The sequence below is a fragment of the Accipiter gentilis genome, chromosome 12, assembly GCF_929443795.1.
Source record: "Accipiter gentilis chromosome 12, bAccGen1.1, whole genome shotgun sequence".
NCBI classification, from domain to species: Eukaryota; Metazoa; Chordata; class Aves; order Accipitriformes; family Accipitridae; genus Astur; species Astur gentilis.
The window spans coordinates 8621063-8640030 of record NC_064891.1 but is presented as its reverse complement, the minus strand read 5'-3'; the positions used below and the strand labels follow the sequence as shown (position 1 = coordinate 8640030).

The 18968-nt window shown below is 45.9% G+C and overlaps 1 protein-coding gene across 2 annotated transcripts in view; it reads left to right on the top strand.

The window, feature by feature from the left end:
* CCNI (cyclin I) overlaps window positions 1-18968 on the top strand; it is a 34881-nt gene that overhangs the window by 1042 nt on the left and 14871 nt on the right. The window contains exon 2 of one of the 2 annotated variants that reach the window (XM_049815495.1): window positions 16135-16291. The exons of the other annotated variant lie outside the window; for it this stretch is intronic. Within the exon in view, the coding sequence (XP_049671452.1) occupies window positions 16178-16291 (114 nt within the window). The 5' untranslated portion in view covers window positions 16135-16177. The remainder of the gene's footprint in view (window positions 1-16134; window positions 16292-18968) is intronic. 2 annotated transcript variants of the gene reach the window in all.

Sequence of the window (18968 nt, the reverse complement as noted above, 5' to 3'; positions counted from 1 at the left end):
AAAACCTGTTCCTTTATCCTCCCCTTTTGACCCTGTGAAGGAGGGGGAAAAAGGAGCAATCCTGCCTTTTCCTGCTCTTAAAAATAAGGGTGTTAAAAGCCTGACTGTTTCGAGCCTGAATTTAAAAGCACTTTTCAGCATCAGCCTTTGTGTGCTCCCAAAACATTCCTTCCGTGGTGTGCTGCAGCAGCCTGTACATGACACGGCCCCTTTTAAAGACAGAAGGGTGAGATTCTTTTATTAACTAAGTATTTAACTTGAGCAAAATGCATGCGGTTATGAAGCTCCCCTTTCTGGAGTGTATCTTGCCTTCTCCTTGCAGGGGTGGCAGATGTGGCTGTGACAGCCCCCCCCCCCTTGGGGCTACCACCTCAGCTGAGGCTGACGGCTGCCTCTGCCCCGATTTAAAGCTGGGGGACATGGGTGCGTGTGGAGCCCAGGTTTTGCAAGGTGAGGCTGGGTAGGAGTTTGTCTCTCAAAAAGCAAATCACAGCATGTTTTCCCTGTCTTGAGGGTTTGGTTTTGGATCCCTGCAAATGATTCGGTTTTGTTTTTAAAGTAGTTTGGCTGGCTTGTAAAGCTGAGGGATGGCTCGCTCTCATCTGTGCTTGCACAGACCTTGACGCAGGATGCGGGAAGCTGATCTTTTGGCTTCTCCCCAGCAGGAATTGAACTTTCACATGGTGTATATATATATACTTCTACTTGTCCTTCACCCCTCTTTAGAGCTTGTGTAGTTTGATATGGCAGAACTGATCTTAAGGCACTCCTTTTACTGTGTCCGTTCTATATTCTTACCGAGTCCTGCGCTTTGTTTGCTCCGGGTCCTTATGAAAAAATAATCTGAGATTGCTTCCGTCATTGCACGGTAAGAGCCTTGCTCTATCAGGACCCTCACCGCAGAAGGCCCTGCTTGGTGGACAGCTGCTGTGGCCAGGCTTTCCCTCTTGTTTCATATTTGGGGTGTCACAGGGGTGCAGCCAGTGTTGATGAGAGCCAGTGGTGAGCAGAGCACAGCTCCTGCGGGGTGTTTCTGCCGTGGTCTTGCCACCGATCCTGGATGCAGCTGAGGGCATTGTCATGCCTCAACACAGCCTGAGGTTCGCTGGGTGCGGGCTACTCAAAGATAGCAGGCTCGGCCCTGCAGGGCAAAGAGACTCCGTGGCCAGCCCTACCACATGCCCTGGCCTTTGCCAGGAGCATGGTCTGGGGCCAGCCGTGCGGTTCATTCAGGCTGGCTGCGCAGCCTTCCCTTCTGGACTCTTCTGCACAATCAGGTGGTAAAGGGGAGTTTGGGTTGGTTCAGGTATAGTTTTAGGGAAACAGTCGTAGCTCAGTGGTCTGTATCCCTACATCCTAGAGGCCTTGAGATAGCTTTGTCTGAGGAAACGGACAAGTCAGGTGTCGGGATCTATGTTTTCCAGGGCGAGGCAGCATCCAGAGCTATCTGCCATAACACTTTGATGCAATCGACGTTTACTTTCTGAAATGGGTTATTTTCCTATTTTCAGATTATTTCAATAATATTTACAGACATTTACCAATTTAAACAGACTTCAGTCCAAGTGCGAGACTGTTCAATGCCACTACCTTTGCTTGCGTCATTACCCTGGGATAGGCTTTTCAAGTCAGCAGGTGGACCCAAATGTTTAGCTTTTTACAGCTTTGAGCATCTCTCCTGTAATTAGTCTTTTCCATTTTCCCTTCTCAACTTTTCTGTGCTCAGCTGCTTCTTAGCGTACCTTGTGCAGGCAGCAGAAATGAGAACGTGAGTGGTGATCATGTGGTGGAGCATGCCTTCCCCCAGGGCCTGTGTGAACGATGCTTTCCTTTGCACACCTGCAGCAGTATGCTGGTTAAAGCAGTAATTAATCTTGACCTCGCACTGAAATGGCTCTTTGGGACCACATGTATTTGCGGGTTTCATCTTTGTGTTTTTTATGCAGCACTTTTCAGGAAATAAGATGCAGCGCAGCTGTAAGGCTGATGTAGATTATCCATCTAACCTGAGTGATAGAACGGATAGATGCACCATCTGTAGTTTTCAGACTTTTCCATAGCCTGCCAGAGATAGATTTTAAAAAGCCTGGACAAGACCAGTGGTTTCAGGAAAGCTAGACATTGTATTTTGACCACCAAATGATAACCCTTAGGACTCCATTGCCCAAACAGGGAGCAAAATGTGAGTAAAGGAGAAGACATGCATCTCCAGATTGAGTGGAAGGAACGCGCTTGTGGGATCTGAAGGTCTTCCCCTGCAAGATGTAAAATGGGTGTCTAGTGCTAACCTGCCCAGGAACAAATTGTGGCAGTTTTCCTTTGCTCCCATGACTCTGTGGGTCTAGAGAAGGTACAAACCCAGGTACTTGACACCAGGACACTCCGATGAAGAAGCAAGAAATCCAGGCTGGCCATCAAGGAGGTGGATTTCAAGGGGAATTCTGGTTCATCAAGTAAAGAGAGTAGTTTCTTTGAGAATTCAACACAGTAATAGCCATTTTCAAATGCCAAAAAAGCAATGTGAAATCATTCAGATGGAAGGAAAATCTCAGGTGTCTCCCATCTCAGCACAAAGCAGATGTGGTCTGAAATTTTCCCTTCCTGTGTGTTTGCTAACTGCAAATACTATCAACACTGCTTTATTAACCACAATGGGTATTTGCACTTGCTGTGCAATAAACTCATCTAAAAGCTCACTCATGAATAACATGTTACTGCAGATACTCCATTTTGCTCATCAGCCCAGACATCAAACGTTTTCTTTACTGGGATGATGGGAGGTGCTGGATGAACCCATTTGCCAGAGGCTTTTGCGCCCTTTTGGCAGTATTTTGCTGTGTACAGTAAGATGCTGTTTCTTGGCTGGGGTACCTCTTGACTACAGTGGTCTGTTAGATGAGAACTTGGCTCCCAAACACTTCAACCTTTACCTTCCTAACAATTTTGACTGTAAATCTCGGGTATAACTGCTCCGAACTGCTGCCATGCAGCTGAAAAGCCAGCTTCCTTTAAGGATGCAGCTGCTGTAATAACATGACCATCAAATGCAGCTTAGTCTCCATTTATGAAAGCACTGCAAATGTGTCTGTACTTGCATTGACCGGAGCAAAGGGGGACTTTGCACAACACTCTTTGTGGAAACAGCAGCAGGAGAACTCTGACTGCCATTACATACTGCCTCAGGCATACTGTGTTCTCTTTATCAGTACCCCCACCTCTCAAAGTTTCCTTCCCTGGCTTTGTTTTAGGCTGAGGACTGTGGGTTTTAGACTGTCCAGAACCGGGGATATCAAGGTTGTTACCTTCATACTGGTTGGGCAGGAGATATGAATACATAGGAAAGAGCCGGGACTGTGCCTGTTGCCATCTTACTTTTGCGGACAATTGGAATTAGGTCCTCTTCTATATTGTCTCAACAAGAGGCTAATTAGTCGGCAAGCTTGAGCTCCTGGAGGATAATTAAGCTTTATAACTGTGGGTTCTCTTTGGTTGCTGAGAAAGAAGAGACAGTACCCTCAGAGCCTAAGAATGCTGCTCTGCAGCTACTGTGCTGTACCTCATAATTGATCTATTGTTTCAACAGCAGATAATTCCTCATTTCCTCATAATTATCTCTTTTCAGTGCCTCACACTGTATCCTGATATTAGCTGTAATCGCTGATAATTTCTAAAGCCAATCAGAATCTGCAAAGCAAAATATTGGCTTTAGCGAGCACTTACGCGTTCAGATAAAATTCCTCTGTTGTCGTCAAGAGGAATCAAGCCATTGTAGTTACACATTTTTTGGATGTGGGTGTTGAACTGGGTATAAACTTGTTTGGTTTTGTTGCTGTTCATTTATGTTAATGACTGACTACTGCCGAAAGACAAAAAGAACTACTGCTGAATCCTGTTTCTGTGTTTTTGCCCATAGAGGCATTGTATTTATTTGGTTTCAGGGGATTATATTACTCAAAAGGTGGTGTGCGTGATGCTTTAGATTCTGAATGCCTGTTGGCCCTTGCCTGTAGAGAGTTAGCTTTTATGAGCTTGAAAGCCTCTGGCCCTATTTTATGAAATTACTGCTCACTTGCATACTTTGTGAGCTTGATTTTCCTCAGAGTGACTTCCTTCAAGTTACTGTTGATTTATACCCAGTTACATTGGTGATGGGAGAAGTGAATCATACTCTGCATGTGTTGCTTTTAGGAGACTAGCAGCGAGACATTACATAATGCCAGGTTTGGTTAGTCCCCCACCCCCCCTTTTTTTTTTTTTTTGAAAGCCTTCCTGCTCTGCTTTCCACATTTGCTGCCCAAATGAGCTGCTCTGGGCATACAGTTGAGCCCTCACAACTGTGCTCCTTTGAGCCTAAAGCCCATAAGATCACAGAACGGTTGAGGCTGGAAGAGACCTCTGAAGGTCCTCTCATCCAACACCCCCCACTGAAGCAGGGCCACCTAAAACCAATTGCCCTGTCCCATGTCCAGACACCTTTGCAGTATCTCCAAGGATGGACACTCCACAACCTCTCTGGGCAATCTCTGCCAATGCTCTGTCACCCTGACAGTAAAGAAGTGATTATGATGTTGAGAGGGAACCTCCTATGTTTCAGTTCATGCCCACTGAATCTGGTCCTGGCACTGGGCACAAAGGGAAAGAGCCTGGCTCCATGTTCTTTGCACACTCCCTTCAGGTATTTATGTATATTAGTAAGATACCCCCTGAACCTTCTCTTTCCAGGCTGAACAGCCCCAGCTCTCTCAGCCTTTCCTCACAGAGAGATTCTCCAGTCCCTTCATTGTATCAGTGGTCCCTTACTGGACTATCTGCAGTGTGTCCATGTCTCTCTTGTTTTGAGGAACCCTCAACTGGACACAGCACTCATGTGCAGCCTCACAGTGCTGAGTAGAGGGGAAGCTATCACCTCCCTCAGTCTGCTGGCAACACTCCTCCTAATGCAGCCCAGGATACCATTAGCTTTCTGTGCCACAAGGGTATACTGCTGGCTCATGGTCAACTTGGTGTCTACTAGGACCCCCAGGGCCTTTTCTGCAAAGCTGCTTTCCAGCCAGACACCCCCCAGTGTATACTGGTACCTGGGGTTGTTCCTCCCCAGGTGCAGGACTTGTCACTTACCCTTCATGAGGTTCCTGTCAGCCCATTTCTCCAGCATGCTGAAGTCCCTGTGGATGGCAGCATGACCCTCCTGCATATCAGCCACTCCTCCTCATTTGGTGTCACCTGCAGACTTGCTGAGAGTACCTTCTGGCCCATCATCCAGATCATTAATGAGTATGTTAAACAGGACCAGACCCAGTATTGACCCCTGGGGTATACAACCAGTCACCACCTCTGGCTGTGCCACTGATTACCACCCTCTGGACAAAGTCATTAAGCCAGTTTTCAGTCCACCTCACTGTCTGGTCATCCAGCCCTACTTTCAGTAGCACACCCATATTTTCCCTGGCCTTCCTTTCATTACCTATACACTTAGTCAAGCCCCTCTTGTCTTTGACATCCCTTGCCAGATACAATTCCAGCTGGGCTTTGGCTTTCCTAACCTCATCCCTGGCTGGTCAATGTTACTCTATTCCTCCCAGGTTACCCACCCTCTGTAATCCTTCCATTTTGTGTTTGAACTTTGCCAAGAGCTCCTTATCTATCCACACAGGCCTCCTGGCATTTTTGCCTGACTGGATATTTGTTTGGATGTAACTCTTGAGCTTCAAGGAGGTGATCCTTGAATACTAACCAGCATTTTCGAGCCCCTCCTCCCTTCAGGGCCTTGCCCCATGGGATGCTTCAAAGCAGATGTTTGAAGAGTCCAAAGCCTGCTCACCTGAAGTCCAAGGTGGTGAGCTTGCTTCCTACCTTCCTCTTTCCCCTTAGGATCCTGAACTCCACTATCCCATGGTCACTGCAGCCAAGGCAGCCTTTGACCTTCACATTCCCAGCAAGCCCCTCCTTGTAGCAGAGTATAAGGTCCAGCAGAACACCTCTCACCTTTAGCTTCTCTATCACTTGGGTCAGGAAATCTTTCCGATGTACCCCAGGAACCTCCTGGATTGCTTACACTTTGCTGTGTTGTCCCTCCTGCATATGTCACAATAGTTGGAGTCCCCCACGAGGGCCAGGGTCTGCAAACAAGATGCTGCTTCCAGCTGGCTGCAGAAAGCCTTATCCACTTGTTTTTCCCACTCACTACAGTGTCACCCTTAGGTTTTCTCTTTAATCCTCACCCATAAGCTCTCAGCTGGCTCCTCATCCACCCCCAGACAAATCTCCATACATTCCAGCTGTTCTCTCACATCAAGGGAAACTCTACCATCCTTCTCTTTCCAGCATGTCTTTCCTCAAGAGTCTGTATCCTTCCATTGCAACATTCCAAGCGTTGCAAGTCACAGGAGCCATTCCACCACGTCGCTGTGATCCCAGCAAGTCTGTAGTGTTTCAACTGCACGTGGGTCTCTTACCATGTTTATTCACCACACTGTGTTCATAAGCATACATGTACTTCAGAGAAGCACCCTGACATGCTTATTTTCCAGAAGGGCTACAGGGGGATTTTTCCATAATGGTACCTCATAGGTGCATCCTTGTTTACACACAAATGCTGGAAGTAACCCTGCTTAAGCCTCATTTTTTAATTTTATTTTGCAGCCTGTTCCTGTAATATCACACCAGGCCCTTTGCCCACCAACCCTGTCTGTCACTCTCACAGGGCTCCTGATAACTCTGTCCCTGCCCCATCATGCCTAGTTTGAAGCCCTACTTATAAGGTTAGCCATCCTACTGGCAGAGATACCTTTGCCCAGCTTGGTTAGGTGGATCCCATCCCTCCCAAACAGATGCTGCTCCACACAAGCAGGATCCCATGATTATAGAACCCAAAACCCTGTCGCCAACACCAGTCCTGCAGCCAACTACTGACCTGCACCGAGGAGAACATCACCAGGGCCCCCAAGCATCACTTGACCCTCCAGGTTGCCCCTGATGGTATCACTGATGCCTATATGGAAGAACAGCAAGGGCAGCAGACAGAAGGTTGGACAACCCCAGACAGTCCCTCCACAACCTCCCAGATCTGGGCCCCCAGCAGGCAGCAAACCTCTCAAGATAATAGGTCAGGTTGCCAGGTGGGTGCCTCTGTCCCCTGCAGAAAGGAATCACCCCTTACAAACACTCACACCTTTGTAGAGGTGTTGCATGGTTTAGGTTCAGGTGACCCATTGTCTAAATGCCCATCTGGCTCCTCTTTAATGAGTGTGGTGAACCTCTTTTGTAGTTATAAGCCCTTAGGTGGGGCAGGAACTTTCTTTTTAGTGCCAGAAGTCACCCCCTGCCATCGTTCCCCTTCTCCAGAGGTTTCACTTACCTTGATGATAAGGGTGGACGCTGCCTGCTTCCGTATTGCAGATATTCAAGCTACTGAGCTCCAGAGAAAATCTTGTCCGTCTCCCATTAAACTTCTCTGATGCTGCACAGCCTGCTCACTTCTATAACTCCTTCACCTTGCACCACACCTCATCCAAGACAAACCTCCTGCAGGACAGAGGGCCATCTCTCCCAGCCTCAGAGGGAGGCCCTAGGCACTCCCTGCAGCCTGGGGCTTGGAGGGCTGTGCCCATCACCCAAAGCTCTGTCTGCATCAAAACCTCAGCCCCGGAAGGGGCAGCTGCTCCAACATCTGCTGGGGGAAACTGCCCCATGGTATGCCACCAGCATATCTGAGGCTGTTTACACTAGAGCAGATCAAGCCCAGTCCCCCTTCACAGCAGCCTTTTACATAAACTTCTGCATTTGATGGTGGTGCCTTGGGCCTGGCTCTTACATAGACCTCGCCCAAGCACTGGCTAAAAGGGTGCTGGACCCTCCCTAATTAGGGAGCAGCTGCACGCTGGGTCAAGGACAGCTGATCACGCTCATTAAAAGCTGCTAGAGCTTTCTCAGGCTCACGGCCTTGTGGCTCCCCTTACCTTGTCCTTAACTAGCAACAGCAGCACCCTCAGGTTTCTCGGGGGTTCCCAGGTGTTTTCCAAGTGATCCTGGATCTCGTCCCCAAAAGATCCAGAAGGTCCCAAAGGAGAACCCAGAGACTGCTGCGCAAACCTTGGTTGGTTGCCTCTGCGAGCTGTGCTCGTTCCTTTGCCAACAGCATACAGACAATTTGGTACAGGGCTGAGCTGTTGCTTTCTTGGATTTACCCATCATTTAGGTTGGAAACCATAAAAATAATGCATGTCTTTTCAGCAAACACTCGTTTGTAGCTGCTTTATACCTGTCTCCTGCTTCGGTTCTGAACAAGGAGGTAGCACCACCTTTTTGGCATATGACTGCAAATTGTCCCATACAAGGGCTGTCCGCCCTTGATGTGATACCCCAGTGCACACAATAAAGGCTCACACTCCTGACCTGGCAGCTCAGCTGCTCCTGAGCATTGCAATCTCTTGTGCTGAACAATAGCAGGGCCCGTTCCTACCAAAATGTTAGCCTGAGTCCCATGGCTGATTTTAATAAACGTTGTGAGGAGTTTACATCTTCAGGAGGCATCTTGCATGCATATCAGCAGCCAGATGATGAACCCACAGTGTTGAAAGAGTACAAAATGTTAGCATTTGTGTTGCAAGTGTTCATAAAATGGCATAGAGGGGTTTTGGTTTGCCATGGTTTTGTTTTTGCTTAATTTAATCCATGCAAGCAAACAGCCTCCATCAGTTAATAACTTTTCCTTTGATTTTTAGCTTCAAATAAACCAAGATCTCAAAGCAGAACTCATTAAAGTATATTGAGTTTCATCTCCTCTTTGCATCAAACGCATACGTTATGCAGCTGGAGCTGGTCTCCTAGGGCTGGATTCAGAGTTTACCTTTTATCCACAGTTTAGTTGGTATGTTGCCACCCACTGCCTCAGAAGAGAAAGGAGCTGTGATTGAAACAGTTTGTTTGCATCACTCGTGAGCTGTGGCATGGAAAATTTAAGCCATTGCTGACCAAAGGCCTTTCTGGGCAAATGCTGCTTGGACGGACTCATCTTGGCAGTTGGTGAGAGAAAAAGGAAACGCAAACCACCTCTGGCATTTCCAGCTGGAGCCATTAGAAAAGGGGGCAGGGCAGGCATGGGTCTGGAAGCATGCCTGTCTCACCAGGAGGAAAGAATGGTGACATTGTCTGAAAGTTCAGTCAGGAGTTCATCTTCTACCTTGTTTTTTAAAATTCCATACTTTGGAACATACCATTTAAGCTTCCCTAAAATAGCAAAACCCTGGTGCCAATCATGAGGCTTGGGGAAAGAAGTACAGCAGAGATTTCTTAGAACCAGTCTGGTTTATGGTCCCTGGGTGTAGGATAGAAAAGGCTGGGCAGCAGGCATAGATTTTACAAAGCGGTGGCTGCTGTAAAAAATGAACGGCTCAGGCCTGTACCTGCAGAAACCCAGTGAGTGACAGCCATCAGACAGCAGCTTTATACCACTGCCATCACCAGTGGCTCTGTGGCACCCTCCCTCCTATTTAAAAATGCCCTCATCCAGGCTTTCTTTTTTTTTTTTTGGCCTGAATTATTCCCCCTGTTTTCTTGATGATGTTTTTGCTACCCCTAGGGAACACCATGAAGAACCAAAGATGTTCATGTTTTCTGCCACATTGCTCTACAAATCTGAAAGTGTTTATGGTGCTGTGACAAATTCCATCTGAGCTTTCCTTTCTGAACAGAATAGAAGCAGAAGATGGTGGTGAGAAGAGTGCACTGCTGCTGGTCATGATGCAGCCCTCTCCAGAGGGGTCCTGCTCCTCCTCCGTAGTTGCTAAATAGGCCCTGAGATTTCTCTGTTTCAAAACATACTGAAAAACGCCTCCCTTCCCTCCCATTAAAACATTGCTCTGCATTCTGTTTTTGCAGTTGCGGACCTGTGTTTTTAACTGGCAGGTTTCTTTAAAATGTTTGGAAAAATTCTTCAGTTTGGAAAAGCGGCACTAAAATGAGGTCAACGTTATTTGCACTCCCAGGAAAAATCTGGTTGGAGGAAAAGAAGTGGCGAGTATGTGATGTACATGAGCCTGCCTGAACGATGCTGCCAAAATATCTCACAGCCTTGCCTTTGTAGCAGGTTGTGGGAGTTAGCTCTGGGTGAGTCATACAGACAAATGGCAAGGGCCCTCTTCATTTCCCAGCCTGAATAAAATTACCTCTTTCCAAATTTAGGTCTGCTGGCTGGCTTATACACAAGTCAAATACACTGCTTGTTAAAGGTGCAATACATATGTGTACCTGTGGCATATTTGTGTTTGGTACTAATGCATTTCTCATGGGGGAGCGCATTCTTATTTTAATGTATATTAGTATTCATTCCATAGAAGTCAGTTCGCTGCTTCAAACAGGCTCGCTTATTCAGATGTTGAAATTCAAAACTATATTCCCAAGCATATTTTTCTCAGTCATTTAACTTGAGAAAGGTCATCTATTGTCTCACAACTCTGTCAAGCTATTTCCACTAACATGATTTACTTTCTACAACTCAAAACAGTTGGTTTTAACCCACACCGGTCCTCTGCTTATAGCTATCACATCAGGTTGTGCTTTGGCAAGTTGAAAAGACAGAGGCATTAATTTCCAGTAGGGAGGCATTCATGGGAAATTTTACTCTCTAAACCACAGCAACATTGTCCTCTTAGAACTGTTATGTTATCTCTGTGGCACAGAGATAATGTAAAAGTAGTTTATGCCTCCTGCTATTTTCTTCTCGGGTGTAAGCAACACTGTAGGCATCTGACTGTCTGGCATAAATTTCTAGACTCTTTTACTGACATGGGGTGAGGAAAGAGTTAAGCTAGGAGAAAACCCCAGGTACTAAAATTAACATCCATCCCACCCCCCGCCCACAGCTTTGAAATTTCTAATCACATCTTGCAGTTAGACGATTTCTTCTAGCAGTGCAAACTACGTTTTGATCATTTGAAATCACAGATGGCTGGCTGGGGCTCAGAGGAATTCAGTCTCCTTCCTCTCTTCCTTCTGCTTCGCCTTCCTCCCCCACCCAGAAAAGTCTGTTTTCAGGTCATCTGTAAGACTGTATTATTGCTTGCTTAAAGCTGAAGCAGATTTGGCTGCTGGTCACTGAAAATACTTACAAGGTCTGCAGAAATGCATGTGGTGGTTAAGCTCTATTGGAATTCCCCCTCTTGTCCAGAATACCCACCTGGATTTATGCGCAGAATAAGGATAGCGGGTTTTAGGCTGTCTCTAGTCCTAGAAATCTTGTCAATTGTTTATGAAATTATCTATATTTAAAAAAAAGAAAAAAACCAACAACAAAACCCCCCAAAACAACCCACAACCAAAACAAAAAAGGTTTTTATTATTGCCCTGAATGATTTCAGTGATCCTATTTACAGTGCAGTTGTATTGGCACAGTTGAATTGCAACTGGAGGCAGGGGAAAATCAGTAGCTGTGTTATGAGCTTATTCTGCCAGTGGATAATACATTCCTGTAACTGCATCTTCTGTCTGCAAGAGGCACTTTTTATTGTCAGTGCAAGTGATTACAAAGCCTAAAAAAAATAAATTTATTATTTTGCATCCTACACAAATGCACACCTCCCCAAATGAAAAAGTGTTTCTGGCTAGGTCGTTGTCTGCCTCAATTACTGCAAACACAAAAATGCTTTTGAAAACCATAGCCTGCAGCGCTCAGCAGTGTAAAACTTCTCTAGGGAAACTGAAAGTACCTCTTTAAGTAAAGTTAGCTATAAACTTGAATCAAAAAGGGAGATCTTTATATGAGATGGGTTACATTTTATGGACCAAGTTGGGGTATTTTTAATGGATAAGCAGGTGACTTTTAATGCCTCTCACAAGTGAAAACCTCACACCAAAGTTTTGACTGTCTAATTTCAGAGCAAGATTCAACCTGCAGCTTGTGACCTTGCTCACAGGAGACATCAAAACAAAGCCAATGCGTTGACTTGGCTCACTTCTCCTTTACTGGCGTTCCAGCTGTTCTTTCAGAAGTTTCAGGGTAGACAGTTGATCTCCCAGTGAAGATTAAGAAACTTTAGGAACTGTATGAACAGTGGTTTAAAAACTTCCAAAGTGACCACAGAAAAAAAAACCCCGCACCACCCTGGAGCTAAAGTTTAATTTTAACTCAGGGAAGGAGAAACAGAAAGCTAGGGTGAGTTAGTTTATGGTGACTGTCACAGCTTTGGCAGTTCCTCCCGCCATGGGTCTTTTGGGCTCCGTCACAGAAAAACGTGTGCAAGTTTTTGGCTGGAGCAAATCTTTGCTGTCAGGGCAGGCTCAGCTCTCCTGTTGGTACTGCTGTTCTCTGCAGAGATGCCTGCTACATTGACAAGTATCTTTACTGCTGATGGGAGCCTTGACGTTGCTTTTCTGCGACGCTCGTTTTATCATCTTGATCTGAGCAGAGAGAAGAGAGTCGTGTCTCTCCATGGTCTTCACCCAACTTCCATGCACTGGATTTCGGGAAGCTGTGCCGACCATCCCATTTCTCATCTTCTCCAAGCTCTGCAGAGGCTCCCTTGTGTTTTGTGAAGCACTGCACACACGTAGAGCATGTTGGCATTTTTTTAAAATGGCGTGCATTTATCTGATTAAGAGCTATGTAAATTTAGATGCAAACTTGTTTCAGCCCTCAGGGTGCTTGGCAAGTTGCCTGGTGTGCTCTCGGTGCTGGAAAAGTCTGCACACCACTGTTGCTCCAAGGGAAAGTTTCAAGCACGTCATTCCTTTTCTTTTTTTCCTTATAAAGGTTATTGTGCCTCAGCGCTCATTGAATTACCTCCCTAGTTCAGAAAGGAAAGGTTATTTTTCCCCTCTCTTTTCCCATTGGCAACTCCAGAAGAGTCGCCATCACTGCTCACTAAAAATGTCCCTTGCAGGGCCATTGGTATTTAAGGGTGCTCCAGGGACTCCCCTGAGCTCTCTGCTGGGGCCACTGATGGGCTGAGGCAGTACAGGGACAACCTAAAAATGGATCAGGGTAACTAAAAGATCTTTTCTGGGCCCAGAGGCCTGTGAAACCCATTTGTGTTGTAAATACAGTCACAGGAAGAAAAAAGGTGCCTGAGGATGCTCAATTTGGCCTGAATTTTTTCATGTGTTTTCTCCAGTGATTTGAGGGGTGGCTAATTACTCTCTCTTTCCTGCAAAACCAAAAAGGGACAATCAATATTTCATATTAGGAGATGTGGTGGGGCTAAATATAGCTATTGCTTTTTTTCTGACAAGCATGCAGCAAGGAGCTCACTATCTCCTGGCTTTCAGCGCTCAGCGCTGGTCCCTGGCTTTGGCCTCTCTGCTGGCTTGGATGAGCTTTGGGTCTGGTCAAACCTTGCCATTTTTCTCCATGCGTGTATTTCACCTTGTGCAACGCCAAGCGCTCGCATGCACCATTAATTGCCGTCTTCTGCAGGTACGGTCTGGGAGACTGTAGCTGATACCCGGTGGATGTTACCCAGTTAGCATTACCTGGCACGTAGCAACTGACAGTCTTCAGGCTCAGTTAAATAAATGAAAAATCACCCATCTTTTGCTCTGCATAGGTCTGGAGAAACCCCTTTTCTGGGACTCTTGAGTTGCAAGCTGGGAAGGCTACACTCCCTGATGTGGAGTCCCCCAGCTCAACCCTTGACTGCTGGATGCTCCCCCCCGACCCCTACACACCAGATGGGAGAAAATATTTTACCTGCGCCTGCAATTTGAACTGGTTTTCTCCATCAGTGCAGCGGTGCAGCCCTCATCACTGCTCTCCTCATTTCCTAGGGCTTTACATCTCCTTTGGAAGCGCTGATGGATCTGGAAATGGTGGGTGACATGGCCTTTGGGAACCAGCCCAGCCCACACTGAAACCTGTAGTGTCTGATGGCAAGATAATGAGGTGCTAATGAAGCTCCCCCCCCCCCCCCCCCCCCGTAAGAATGAGCTGGGCGGGGGCAAGGGGGAGGCTGTGAATGTGCATGTTTCTCCCCTTCACCTTCAGCAGCCCCCTTTACAGTGGTATGAGTGTCATCAGGATCACCCCGAAGTTTAAAAAAGAAATGCAAAAATTAGTAAATGCACATAAATAAGCTGCAGTTCAAGCCATGGTTCTGTTTAAAAGAACAGAATTTAATCTCTTCCCAGGCAGAATCTCCCTCTCGTGAAGTGAAGAAATTTTAACAGCGATTTTTCAGTCCCTAGTGATAGTCAGTTATGCATTTGGGGGCTGGTGGGAAGTGATTTTGAGACACACTGCAAAGCATTTTGAGCCAGCTCAGGAATCCTGGATCCAAGGTGTTCCCTCCAGCTGGAAAGTCAGTATATGGCCCAAGTCACCTTGGGTCATTGCAGTGATGGGCTGGAAACCTTGTATAGGGGTATGCCAAGCCAGTACAGCCTCTCCTTTGTTCGTGGAGAAGCATTTGTTCTATAAGAATCTAATATAAAAGGGGTTTCTGTTCAGGACTGAGAGGCTTGACATTTATTTGCCACTTCAAACCTGTTTGGCTGTAAGTGGGACTAGAGTGTGGTTTTATGCCTCGTGCAGGTTCTGTGTGAATCACGCCCATTAAAAACTCCTGTAAATTGATAAAGAAAAATATTTGTTCTAGTTTCCCTTAAGTCTGTGAAAGCACTCTGAATCTTTGTTTGTTCAGAGCTGCTGTTGTTATTATTTATAATAAACTGATTGTTTTCACTGTGAATTTTGTTTATTTTCTCTGATTCAAGATGTTGCCTTATTTCCTGTAAATACAGCATAAACTGTTGTATTAACAAACTGGTCTTTATAAAATAGCCTGGTTAGCATTTGGCCAATATCCACCTGTTGCGGATTTCACAAGAGCTCACAGAAGGAATTGAAAGTTTAAATAACTTTCCCATGGATTTACCCTTCGGGGCTGAATTGTTTTGCCTAAGTGATTTAATACTGTCAAGAACTTTGCGGCCAGAGTAATGGTAGGCAGTAATAGAACAATTTGAATAACCTTTTCGATTAGATCATCTTCTCCATTTGCAAGCAGGTGGTGGAATTTGTTGTCTTTAAAAAAAGTTTAAAAAAAAAATCTTGCTTCTGTTTTGTTTTTAATTTCAAATTTACAAGTTTCTTTCTTGACCTATTGTTACTGCTAAGGGAGGCTGCACTAGGACCAGGAGAACCCCCATTTTTCTGTTTTGTGTATAGCAAAGTGTTTTGCTTTAAATTGCACGCTTTTTATCATTGCTTCTGCCAGTGGAAGCAAGCGTTTCTGAATATTGTAGGCCTTGCAGAAATTTTCTCCGTCACTTACCTGGCTTGTAGTCAATTCATACTTTGCAAAGGCTGTCACTGGGTTTGCTGCTTTTTTCCTCCTTTAAAACTCATTTCCTATCTACAATTAGAGATGTGCCCTAAAGTTTTGTGGATCTAACATATTTTCAGAGTGATGAGACCCGAGAGGAACCATCCTGAACTCCCTGGTACATTTGTATTGCACATGAAATGGGTCACAGCTTCTGTGAGAAGCTAAAAACCATACTGTGCAGAGAGGGAAAACGTTGATCTTTTTGCCAGGCTTCAGCTTGTAAATCATTTAAATTCTCAAACAAGCGTTCCTCTGTTTTGCACAGAACTTCCTGTTGCTGCAGAGTGTACTGGGGTAAGGCTGGTACCAACCAGATTCTGAGGGTGGGATTTTTGAAAAGTGTTTGAATGTCAGTCTTTACTTGCCTTGAAGTCACAGGTAGATTGGTTTTAACTTCAGCAAGATTTCAGCCAGGGCAACCAACTTAACTGAAATCTCCTTTATGTTTGCCATACAGCTCTCCCCTCTTCTCAAGTATTTTTCATAAAACAGCCCTACTTTTTAGTGCTGCTGAAGCAGGAGAGGTCTTGCCTGATTGTCTACATAACAGAGAAGCAGAAAACCTCGAAGTGGCGGGGCTCTCCAGCCCTCGTAGGTGCTGGAGGCCTGTGGATGATTTTGGCCCAGCTTCATCTGAATCTGAGCCGACTGGTTTGGGTTTCCTTGGGTAGGTTTGCCAAATACCCCGATCGCTGTCTGTTATAGATGAGCCTGTTCCGTTTCTTGCAGCTTTAGTTTCCTTTGTGCTTTCTTTTGCTCAGTTTAGTGGACAGGCACGGCTCAGTGTTTCACCAGACTGTCTTTGGTTTTGCAGGTAGCTGTATCCAGCTGGGTGGCAGGTGGATCCAAGGGTTACCATGAAGTTTTCAGGACCCCTGGAGAGCCAGAGGTTGTCTCTCCTCCTGGAGACGGCAATCTCTAGGGAAGCTCAAATGTGGAAAGCACATGTGCCGAAAATTCAGCCTAATCAGGTAACGTCTCTTCTTTACATCATTCATCTTAGTAAAGGCATGAGACTATCCTCTGGTGTACTTTTATGTGAACCACTGAAGCTGTTGCATGAGAAGTTACCTTCTGCCTGAGACCTGGAAAGTCAGCATCTGAAGTCAGTGATTACTTTTTTATTTGAGGGACATACCTGCAATCAGGAGTACAGAACACACTGTACAGCACACAATATTAGATCTCTGCTGTTGCTTGTGAAAGCATGTATGTATAATGTCTTAATTAAATTCGTTTTACAAATTGCATGGATAATTAATGCACATTTCTAGTGGGTACCAACTCTGCAACAGTTCTTAAAAGCAGCTTCATTTTCTTGGACTAAGTTCACTAATAACAGCGTTGAAATGCTGGTTGCTTTCCACATGAAATGACGTCTTCTCACATAAACCGTTGCTGCTAGCTTAGCTCAGGCCTCCCCCTGAAACAGCATATTCACAGCGAAAGCCTGACTTTGCCGCCTTTTTCTCATTCTGGGCCAGATTCTTCCCTACTGTAAATCAGCCTAGTTCTGCAGGGTAGGCTGTAGCTGTATCGTCTGAAGCCAGATGAGGATCTGATGTGCTCAGGCACTGTCTGCTTTAGGAAGAACCCCACTGACTGTAATGGGACTATTTATGGAGCAGGGTGCAAGCTCATGTCAAGGGAAGCAGAGCCAGGTGCTGGCGTGTTCCAGCGAGGAATGTTCTCACAGGACTGGAGGACAATTCAGGGTGGAGGGGACCGCAGGGGGTCCATAGTCCAACCTCCCACTCAAGATTTGCAGCAGGGCCAGCCAGCTGGGAGGTTGGACCAGGTCGCTCACGGTCCTACCCAGCCTGAATTGCGTTTGTGCTCCTTGTGGAGGAGGCGCCTGTCTAGCATGTGCACTCGAAAACGCCTGTGAACTCCACAAAGTTTTGTTTAAAACAAAATCTGAAATGTGAGGGTGGTTGTCACAGAGTTTCTGGTACTTTGTCACTGGGTTGGGCAGAAATAACGACACTAAAGGGCTCAGATCCAGTCTTGCTGTTCTTGATTCATATAAAATATTCACGCAAGTGTGTCAGCTGTTGTGAAAGCTAATCGGTGTGGCGGTTGTCTTTTCTGTCTGGCGAACAAGAAACTGCTGTTGTTGTGTATGAACAAATATGTTTTTAAGGGGCTCAGTATTAGTTTTCTTAATCCACATTTAGGTTTCCAAATAAGTGATCTGGTTGTCCGAGGCATTGCGTATATTGTAGCTGTGGCTGTCTTCAGGCACATACAGTTTAAGACCCTGGTTTATGGTAAACCAGCCTGTTATTCCATGCTGGCAGTATTCCTGGGGTTAGTGATTATAACGTAGGGAGGTAAGATTACAGTATAACAAGACAGGTTAGGGACTCAGAGAGTGTAGCCAAACCAGATTCTTGTGTGGAGATTTCACAGGGACGAGGCGGTTGCATTTTTTCCTTGGTGAAGTTGATTCCGGTGGCTCAGAAACCACCACCTGCATTAGACGGTTTTCCCAGCAATCCTTCCCTTGCGGGACTGCGTTGTTGCCCTTTGAAGATGAGGTTCCCCACCTGTGCCACGTTTGAGTTGTTGCTGCAGAAGAAGGACTAACCTCAGCCCTGTGTGTGGTGAAGAGCAGTTGTCCTGCTGCCAGGGACCTTGAGGGGGTCTTAATGGCCCTGCGGTTGAGGTTTGCAGCACCTTGCGAAGTGTTGTCCTCAGTGGTAGATACTCAGAGAAGTTAACGGGACTTTCGATGGTCTGACGATTCTGAAACCGGGCAGGCAGCTCTGTTGCCTGCTGCGAAAAGTCAGAGTAGGATCAAGTATGGAAACAGCCTGATGAATAAAGCCAGTGTAAAGTTTGTGCTCGATAGCAGAGTCTCAGGTCAGGCCTGGACGAAGACAAGTTTGTCCTTTTAGTGTGCAGATATGTCATGATGATGAAGGATCTCATCCCCCATTCCTCCCCTGCACTACGACAGTATCGCTGAGGTCCTTGCTTGGGAGTGTTTCCTGGCTCTCTGTGCTTGTCCCCTAGGGTTTCTACTCCTGGAATTTCCACCCCCAAAACTCTGTTGTCTGTGTAACCTTTTCCTTTATATTTTCCTACATGTCAGTTCAGACATGGACTTTATCAGCTAGAATGCCATGCTATTAAATGTTTGCTAGCAGTAAATAATCTTTGAATTGGATTGAAATCTCTGTGTGCCCGTGTGTAAAATGTACGAAGGTCAGATTTAAAAGAGAACATAAACACAGCTGTCTGCTCTGGGGAAATCCTGAATTGCAAAGCCACGGTGCAGCTGAAAACCCTGGATCTGTAGTCACGTATTTCTCTCTGTTCCTGCAGTTCATGACACTCAACTTTTCAAACAGTCACGTGTTCCTCCCTTTCTGCAGCATTCATTTTGGCAATGTTGCAGTCACGGATGTTCAGTGTGAATTATCCTATTTTCTGTAATATCTGGAAGAAGGTCATATTCCCTAACATTTACTGCCTTCTTCTGAAAGCAGCTGCAGTAGCCTAAAACCTCACTTGTATGAAACTGTTGTTTATTTCCCATGACAGTCAGGAAATCTGCATCCTTCTGTGTATCAGATCTGGCAACCTGAAGCCTGTGTAACTTTCCATTCCTTGCTACAAAAGTAGACTGACTACAGAAAGGCT